Source organism: Oryctolagus cuniculus, chromosome 4, assembly GCF_051225735.1.
Source record: "Oryctolagus cuniculus isolate XC-2025 breed Fujian yellow rabbit chromosome 4, ASM5122573v1, whole genome shotgun sequence".
In the NCBI taxonomy this organism is placed as follows: Eukaryota; Metazoa; Chordata; class Mammalia; order Lagomorpha; family Leporidae; genus Oryctolagus; species Oryctolagus cuniculus.
The window spans coordinates 72,622,995-72,633,060 of record NC_142870.1 but is presented as its reverse complement, the minus strand read 5'-3'; the positions used below and the strand labels follow the sequence as shown (position 1 = coordinate 72,633,060).

Genomic DNA, 10,066 nt, shown 5'->3' with positions numbered 1-10,066 from the left:
CAAGAAAGTGCAGGAGAGAAGAAAGGAGGAACAAGATGCCAGTGTGGAAAGTCGGTTGCCAGGAGTGGTTAGTTCGAAATTCACTTTGGCTTTGGAGCCTAGACCCCCGCTGTCAAGTTTCTCCGGATGTCTGGCACTCTGGCCCACCCCCAGGCTCCCCTGTCCTGGTTGCATCTCTCCTTGATGTCTCCTTTTCTTTCCTCCTTCACCTCCTCCCCTCTCCTTGCCTAGCCTCTTTCTCCTGTTCTTGGATCGCGTAAGTCCCTCTTTCGCTCCCCTCTGCCTTGAACAGCCCCTCTAAGCTCCATTCCCTCTTCTTAAGGAAATCAGCCAGGCCTCAGATGGAGCTGTTGTCCTGACAACCTAAGGCGCATCAGGCTTTCATTGAGGCTGGCTGCTGCTGAAGGGGGCAGTTGTGCAAAGCGAGGGGCCACGGCGCTGGGAGGGAGGGGGATGACGTGGAGGGGCTGCTGAAAGCCAGCGGGGTGGGGGGAGGTGCCGAGGCGAGGCGGGAGAGCCGCAGCCGGGAGGAGGGGAGCGCGGCTCCGGGCTGCCGTTGCTGGCGCTGCTGCTGCTGCACGGCTGTGCCTCTACTCTCGCTGGCAGGCTGGGGGCCGGCTCCCTCGCCCGCCCTCCCGCCCGGGAAAGTGGGTTACGGAGGAAGGCGCTCAGTTCGCCGGCTGCCACAGGCGCGCAGCCACCGGGAGACCAGAGCGGCACCTCTGCCTCGGGCAGCCCTCGCTCCTTCCTTTCTAGGGGCTTCTGTTGTTTTTGGAAATTTGGTTCCTCTGACTCCCCGCCAACCTCCAGGCTAGGGTCTCTGAGAGGGTCTTTGTGAAGTCCTAGAAAAAAAAAAGGAAAGAGCTCGAGCGAGGGAAAGAAAGAGGCAAAGTGGCCAGGACCCCAAACTGGCACAGCGCGTCCCGCGTTGGTGGCGGCGGCGGCGAGCGCCGGGTGTGTGAAGCCCCTGTCCGCGGCCAGCAGTGCGCCCCGGCTCGGCTCCCGAGGACGCCCGCAGGCCACCATGGGCGCCAGAGTTCAGCCTGACCGCAAACAGTTGCCGCTGGTCCTACTGAGACTGCTCTGCCTTCTCCCCACAGGACTGCCTGTCCGCAGCGTGGATTTTAACCGAGGCACCGACAACATCACCGTGAGGCAGGGGGACACGGCCATCCTCAGGTAGGGCTCTCGGGCAACTTTTCTCCGCGCGCGTCCGTGTGTGTGTGTGTGTGTGTGTGTATGTGTATGTATGTGCGCGCGCGGCTGATTCCCTGGAACTACAGCCCCCACGCTGCAGGCGTGTGTGTGTGTGTGTGTGTGTGTGTTTCACTTACTGGTGGCTACGGAGCAGCCACCTAAATTCAAGGAATTCTGGTCCCGGTCAGGGTCCAGTGGTGCTGGTTAAATGTTGTTTTGTTCTTAGGATCTTGTTTCTTACAAAAAAAAAAAAAAATCTGAACTTCACCTATGGCATTGATGACATTTGGGCAGTTTTCCTGGTTTGGTGGTTGCTGATGCTTTGCACTTCGGAGTTTGGTTGATATTCTTTAATTTTTTACTTTGGAAAGGAGTGTGGTTGAATGATGGGTCTTACAGAGTGGTACACAGCCCTGTCAGCTCCTTGCCCTGCTGAGTCTGTGTGAATCTGTGTGTGTGTGTGTGTGTGTGTGTGCGCGTGTATGAGGGCTCTCAACCCCAGCAGTAGTTCTGATAGAGGACTTTCTGTAAAAATCTTCTAATTGACATCAAGGGCAATAAATCAATTTTAGAACTTTGGTTGATTACTGAGCCTTTTCTGGAATGTGGGTAGAAATGAGCCCAAGAATAAAGAGAGGGGGGAAAAAGCCACTTGCCAAATTGCTGGCATTTAAGAATAAGAGTGTTAAGCATAGAGGTTGGGAAAGAATTAACCTGGCATAAAATGGACATTTCAAATTGATTATTGACTTCAAAGTGTTATCTCTGTACAGCTCTGCCAAACTCTTAAATATCATTTGGGATTCAAATTTGGAAAGGAAGAGAGAGTCCCAAGTCCTTGGCGGTTTGACCCTAGAAGGGATAGTGAGCTAGAGAGAGAATAGCACCCAGTGATAATTGTGTTTCTAAAGAGTGCTAAGCTTCTTTTCCTGTGTTTCTCGTGTCTCTTCCCTTCGCCACCCTTGTCCTTTTTTGCTTTCCTTGAATTTCTGGCAGATACTTAAAAAAAAGAAAAAAGAAAGAAATCACTCTCCTTAGAGATCCTTTAAAATCTCATTTGCTCTAAATAAAATGACCTAGTGTCGGTATGTCTGTCTAGCTAATGTTCCTTATTGAGGCAATAAAAACCAGTATACGATAGAAAATAAACCTCTAATCTGTGTGCAAGGAGCTGATAGTGCATAAACCTTAGGGCATCGGGGAGCAGTTCTGTAGCAGAGCTGCCAACAGCAGCAAAGTTTTCTTTCTTTCCCCAGAAATAAATTTGGTTGGCTGTCACAGAGTGTCCTGCTTTGGGATCTCTAGTCTTGTTAGCAGGAAGAGTATGTGTGTGTGTGTTTGTGTGCGTGTGTGTGTGTGGGGGGGGTGGGTGTGTTGTATGTTGTATGTGTGGCTCCACATTGTAAAACGTAAGAGAATGCTAACGTGTAAGTACTCCTGCCTTCATTTCCTGAGCACCGGGTGATTATGAATCCCAAAGATCCTACTACCCAAAGCAGATTTTCCCTTCTAGCTCTCCAGCCTTGTAAACCTGCATGTGTGATTTATCCTCGTGGAGTAATAAGATTTATAGAGTAATTTATCTGTTTGCAAAGGGATTTCGACATGATGCAGAAAATGTTTTTTCAAACACGCAGGCATGCCTTCTCAACTGCTAGCATTCATACTCTCCAACATCATTAACCCTTTTACCAGGCAAACACTCCTCATGTGCAATTCCTAGAAATTTTTCCACTGGTTTCAAGATTGAATATGAGGAAAGTGAAAACCCTGGTTGTGTGAGGTTTTTATTTAAATGTCCATGAGCTTCATAAGATCTTTCTAAGCATCATCTGAATCTAAGCTATAGTATTCTAAGAGTTTGAAAAGCACAGAATTGCTAATTTAGAAGAAGAAAGGTATTCTCATGCTTTCATATGTTCCTGTAGGCACAGAAGTCTATTGTGTATGAGAGGAGGGCTCACTGCATAATTATCTGTATATGACATATTTGTACTTCTGTAGGTCTACGGCTTAAATGCATGGTGTTTTGTAAGCATTCCACCTTAGTAGGCATCATGGTGTGGAAATGGGAGTAGTGAGAAGCGATGATGAATATAGAACCATTATTCCATGGGAAAGAGAAAATAAGAAAAAAATACAAACAAGTCACCTACAAGAGTCGGTTGGTTCCCCAGGCCTCACATGCCCTCATTTTTGTTTCATTTGCCTTGTACAAAGCTTTATTTTGGGATTGTTGAGGTAACTAGAGAGAGAGTCCCCTTTGTTTTCCTAGCTGACCTTCTTCTCAGTCTCTTTACAGAGTCCAGTACGCTTTGTGGGTCAGTTTCCCGGTGAAGAATGGTGCTCTTGCTTTCTGTTTGCAAGTCCAGCCTGGGAAAGGGGGTGCTTCCACTAAATTTGTAACATTTACTTGGAGCATGAGCTTGCAGGGGAAGAGAGGAAGGAGAACTTGATTCATTGGAAGCCACAGTAGATGTTTGGCACTGAGAAAGTGAAATGGCAAGGAGAAAGAAAACCTCCTCTCTCACTGAGTCTGTGGCCCTGAATAGTCTGAAATGGCACTCACAGACAAGGGAGGTTTGTAATTCTGTGGTCCAATGACAGCAGTTTGGCTGACTGTCCCCATAACATTCACCTTCACTGTCTTACTTCCACGAAGCAAGTATTGCTTTCGGGAGTCAATGATCATTTTTATGCCATTATGAACTTTGAGATGATTTTGCATCATGATAGATTATACTTTAGTCTTAGTGTCTTGCTATATAATTTTTATCTTTTGATGGAAAAAATAGTTAAAGTTAAGGTGACAAGCCTGGAAGAAAAGAGAGAGAGCTTTGTAAATACATACCTAAACCAGTTGTTTCCAAGACAAGAGTCCTGATCTTTATGAGGAGTTGTCTAAAGAGCTAAGGTGAAGGAATCAAAGTGTGAGCTATACACAGGTAGCAGGAGCAGTGGCAACTGGGACTTCCTACTAAACTGAATGAGCCGACTTAGAATTGCATGCCCAGGAACGTGTGAGACAGTCATCCACAGGACTCTACTGATGCAGCCTCAGATGTTTAGCTACACAGGGCCCACCTGCCTCATTGCCACTTTCCCCAAGAACAGGGAATCATCATTTACTGATGAGATTCTAGCACTGGTCCTCCCAGCTCTATGATCACACACAGGCACCCATAGAGATCCATCTTCTGCTTAATCTGGGCAGGTTGAAACCCTGTAGCTCATTTGGTAAGTCAAAGAAAAGGGTCAATAGGTAGCATTCCAAACCAATGTTGAGAATTTCACTTTTAACAGTCCCATTGGACATGTTTTCAATGTCTATAGCATATGTCTGGAATGATAATTATTATAAATTACTTGATCCCAAAGAGTCAGGCTAATTGCATAATGCATTAGTTATCATATATCTGTGCACAAGGAAACTTTGTATAAAATTACATATACATGCATACCTGGACATAGAGTAATCTGATAAAATGCAGGAGCTTCACACTGTTGTGACTTCAAATATTCTAAGTTTGAGGTTTTGAAAATGTGTTTATTTCACAATTCTAACCCTAGTTGATGTTTGTGGGATATTAGCAAGTTTTAATGATTATAGATAGCATTGTCCTCATTTCAATGTAGGAATTAGGAATTTCTAAAGAAACTAAGTAAGTGAAATTCTGGTTCTTTTCTTCTCTTTTCTTTTTTCTTCCATACTCAGAGAAAACAAGAAATGACAAAATAAGATGTGATTATTTGACATCAAAATGTACAGTTTTTTTGCAAATTTCAAGGGGGGAAATGATTTCTCTTTTATAAGGCTCCTGGAATGCCTACATTCACTAAGAAAATGTCAACACTCAAACAAACTCCTGACACAATATGTAATTTTCTACTTATAATTCATTATTTGAAAACAAACTTTGTGTGCGTAGGTCTATAGGACAAATGTGTGTGATAATTATGAATTTTTTGCCAGTAAATCACTAAACATAATCAAAATCTATTGGTCATTACAGATACTTTAGAGACCATGAATTGTCCATAAAACTCATATTAAATGTAGAATACTCTGTGTTTTCCAGTAATATAACATAAGTTATGTATATATTTTATTAAAGAATGTTTACGCACCTGTGAATGATATCATCTATTGTCTTTTATGACCTGAGAAACACAGGTCACAAATATCATGAGACAAATACAGATTGTCATCATTTGTTTTTTCTGTTTTTATGGAACACATAAATATGCATGAATACATATATAAGAATACTGTAAAAAGTTCATGGAAAATTGAATTAAAAATAGGGAGGGAGGAAGGGAAGTAACATTATACTCACAAAATTGTATCTATGAACTGCATTAAATCTGTTCTTTTTGCATTAACATCACATTAACATGAGAACTGATGAGAATAAAAAAGAAAAAAACAAGTTAATTTTGTTGCAAAATTTTGAAATCCATACATCTTGATTTCATAGTAAGCATTTCCGTGAACTTTTTGAAGATACTTCTCCTTCCCTATAAAGGTATTTTTCCTGTTTTATGTGACTTGGCTTCAAATGAATAATTTGTAGAACTGTTGAGATAACTGCCAAACGTGACTGACTCATCCACTAAGTGAGTTGGTGAGGGTTAAACATTTGTGTTTTTCAAAGCTGATTCCACATAATAGCAAACTCAGCCCAAAAAGGATTAGTGCGTTTTGCTGTTTTCTCTGGGAGCTCCAAATACAAATGCTGTGACTCACTGGCTAGGAGGCTGCCTGAATGTTCTGGTCCCCTTCCTTTGTCATCCCCTGAAGTTAGGGATGCCTCTCCATCAGGCCATTCCTTCTGGGTTACAGCCCTTCGCTCAGTTCCTCTCTGAATGTCCTGCCTGTTAGTGTGTAAGACTCAGAAAATCAGGGTTCTAAATTTGGCTCTATCCGTGCATGCTATGACTTTGAGAAAATCCCTTAAATATTTTGAGCCTCAGCTTCATTTACAAGACGGTGAAGCTGTCTATTTTAGTGACTCTACAGGGTCATTGTAAGATGCTCACAAGCGGTCAAGTGGGAAAGTTTGCTGAATTGTAGTGTGCTACACAGACATAAAGTATTCATGGTGTTTCAACCACATGTAAACCTAAATCGTTGTTTAGATTTTAGGGAATTCTTTTTTTAGGCAGTGTTTCTAAAACTTGCGAATATGTCTTAATTATGTGGAGGGCTTGTTAAGACACAGATGGCTTGGACTCCACCTTCAGTGTTTCTGATCCAGGAGGCCTCTGACAAGGTCTGAGATTTTGCGTTTTGAACAAGATCTCAGGTGATGCTGACGCCACGGGTCTGGGCCACATTTTGGAGTTCCACAGACTCTTGCTATCCCAAGTGTGGGCCACAGATGGGCATCTTAAGTGTCATGTAGCTGCTTGTTAAAACTCAAAATCTCATGGTTTGTGCCAGATAGACTAAATCAGACTGTGCATTTTAACAAGCTCTCCAAGTAGTTCAGAGGCACATTTAAAGACACACCACTGTATATGGTTCACAACCATGCTTGTGTATTACCATCAACTGGAGAACTTTTAAAAAATATTGAAATTACGTGTTCTCTACTCTCAGAAATATACAGTTTGTTGGAAGGGCTTGGACGGAGGTTCTTTGTTTTTTAGTGATTCTGCTGTGTGCCCGGAGGTCAGAACCATTGCCTCACAGAGAGAGGAATCTCCCCTACAAACTGTTTTCAGGACAGCACTCAGTAGATATGTGGTGGACATATAGATTCATGTTGTAGTTTGAGAAATAAATCAACAGTCAAAGATGTACAAATTCAATTGAGAGAAGGGAAAAGACCACTAATAGATCTGTTCCTTTGCCAACACTATTTCATCACTGCAATATCATGAAGAATAGGGTGACTTTATTCTAATATGGATCCAGTTTTCACGATGTTCATTGAAAAAGCTTTAAAGTTTGATTTTTTAAAAAGAGTGTATTGTCCTGTGTTGTCTCATTCATTTAGGTCAGGCAAGACACAAAACGGTTCTAGTTTATGCTTGTTGTTTTTGTTTTGAGTCCTCTCTCCAGAGGAGAAAAGACAATATTTAAACAAGGAAAATGTCTTTAGTGTTGACTTATTTGAACAGGCCTAATGTTATGCAGTAATGTTGCCATATATGTGAATATATGTTTAGCAAAATGATAGTATTAGTTCCTCAACTTTACATGATGATAAGTGTTTAGTTGAAGTTTAAAGACAAATCATTGTGTCATAGGTAAAGGCTTTTCATGAAGGATATAATAAATTCAGGGTGTTCAACAGCATTGAGCAGGCAAAGATCTTGATACCATGAAATATTCTAATCTATTAGACTATTCTTTGTTCTGCTACATGAGCTATTTCTATGATCAAATGAAATAATATGTATCAAAGTGTTTTATAAACTATAAAATAGTATACAAATATAAATTTCCCAAGTAAGTTGTGTTATTACATTTACAACATGACATGATTTTTAGGAAATTGGAAGGGAGTGGGCATTTAGCTGTTAAGGTACTGTTTGAGATGTTGATTAAGGTGACATCATCCCATATCAGAGTACCTTGCCTGGAAACCCAGTTCTGGCTCCTGACCCCAACTTCCTGCTATCGCACACCCTGTGCAGAAGTGGTGATGGTGAAAATAGTTGGGTCCCTGCCACCCACGTGAGAGACTTGGACTGAGCTCTCAGTACTTGGCTTTGACTCAGCCCAATCTTTGCTGTTGCAAACATTTGGGGAGTGAACCAGTGAACAGGAGTTCTATTTCCCTCCCTTTCTTTTTCTGTCTCTCTATCAGATGACTTTAAAAAGTCTGTAAGAGAGGAAGGAAGAAAGGGAGGGAGGAAGGGAGGGAGGGATGGAGGGAGGGAGGGAGGAAGAAAAAATATTAGAAAGATTAGAAAGTAGCAGTTGTTTAGGCTAGTGGTTAAGACAGAAGTCAAGATGCCTACATCTCACATTGGAGTACTGGTTTCAATTCCTGGCTCTGACTTCTGACTCCCACTTAACACCCATGCAGACCCTGGAAGGCAGCAATGATGCCTCCAATCATTTAGTTCCTGAAACCCATATGGGACTATGGATTGCTGTCTCAGCTTTTAGATCCATCCCTGTTTCATCCCTCATTCTGGGCAGTTAGGGAGTTCACTAATGGATTACAGCTTTCTCTGTCTTGTGTGTCTCTGTCTCTGTCTCTGCCTCTCAAATACATAATACAATTTTAAAAAAGGGAAAATCAGAAGATTTAATAAAATGAACTTTGTGTTTCTGGTCATTTGCTATAAGACATTTTTATTGTTTCATTTCAAGTCCTTTCAAGTTACAATTATCTTAGAATATAATTGCATTTCTTATCATGAGTGCAGAGCAAGTGAACACCTTTTTTGTAGTCACCTGTAATCAAAATGTAATCTCAAGTTAATGTGTGATTAACCTTCATAAAATAAAACCTTTTACTTGAAACTGTTAATTACTGTAGGAAAAACACATTTAGAGCAGAAATTTTGAGTAGGAAAGACCTTGGAGATTAAGGGACCAAGCCTCTCATTTTGAAGTGATACTACTAGAGAGAGAGAAATTCAGTTGATTGTCTGAAATTTTGAGTGATCATTTCAGAACTCAAATCAATCTCTCTCTCTCTTTCTCTCTCTCTCTCTTACTTGAGGGGTGAAGTTACAGACATAGAGCGAGAGAGAAGGAAAGAAAGGTCTTCCATCCATTAGTTCACTCCCCCCAAATAACCACAATGGCCGGAGCTGAGCCAATCTGAAGCCAAGGGCCAGGAGCTTCTTCCAAGTCTTCCACATGAGGCAGCAGCACAAGCACTTGGGCCATGTTTCACTGCCTTCTCAGGCCACGAGCAGAGAGCTGGATCAGAAGAGGGGCAGTTAGGACACGAGCCAGCACCTGTGTGGGATGCTGGCACCACAGACAGAGGCTTAGCCTATTACACCACAGCCAGCCCCAAACTCATGCCCCTTCATTCTCACTTCTCAGTACCCTGAGGTTATCATCTTGGTTTTCTTTTTATGCCATAGTATACCATTTGTTACTGCATCCAAAACTGTGCTAAAACACCTCTTCCCCTTCTCATCTCTTCCTTCTTTTCCCCTTCCCTACTCTCCTCTCGCTCTCTCCTCTCCTATCCTCTTCCCTAATGGCCTCTCCCCCCCCGTTCTTCTTTTCTTTCTCTCATCCCTGAAAATCAACTCTGCAGTTACTCGTGGAGATTTATCCTGCTAGAGATGTTCAAGGAGGACTTTTTTCTCAGAAAATTGCCCATCACTTCTATGTCTACAACCTGTCTAAGCCAACTGAGATTTCTTCCTTCTGCTTGCAGCTTCCAGCTTGTCATATTCCTAAAGCTGTTCTTTTATTTGGCAATGATCCCAAGCCTGAATACATACCCTTCCTACTTTTAAGCTCTTTTTCTTCTTTATTCTAGTGTATCTGCCTATTATTTAGGTTTCTTATGTGGATTCAAGCCCTTTCCATAGTTAACTTTAGTTAGGGTCCTAAAACCTAGCTTATTCTTACCATGAGCTTCTAACTGGTTAAATCTTTAGCAAACTTTTGCTCTCAGGGTGACCCTGTTTGGGAAGGGTATGGTAAGATTGTGGTTTGAGTCTGTACTTCCAGTTGGGTGGTCATTCTTTGCAGTCTCATAGAGAGTTCTACATATTGTTAGTTACATCTATAAAAACTTTTCTATTATTTATTTGAAAGACAGAGGAAGAGTGAGAACTCCTAGCTGCTAGTTTACTCCCCAAATGCTCTCAACATCCAGGGCTGAAGCTGGGAACCTGGAATTCAATCCACATCTCCCATAGCGGTGACAGGAATCCAAGT

At 42.3% G+C, this 10,066-nt stretch overlaps 1 protein-coding gene across 2 annotated transcripts in view; it reads left to right on the top strand.

Annotated features, from left to right (window-relative positions):
• The first annotated feature begins 500 nt into the window (after positions 1-500).
• Positions 501-10,066, top strand: part of LSAMP (limbic system associated membrane protein) — a 662,038-nt gene continuing 652,472 nt past the window's right edge. Inside the window, exon 1 of one of the 2 annotated variants that reach the window (XM_002716676.6) lies at positions 501-1,179. In XM_002716676.6, coding sequence (XP_002716722.1) covers positions 1,025-1,179 — 155 coding nt within the window. In that variant the 5' untranslated portion in view covers positions 501-1,024. The remainder of the gene's footprint in view (positions 1,180-10,066) is intronic. The other variant, XM_008266893.5, reaches the window with a different exon arrangement.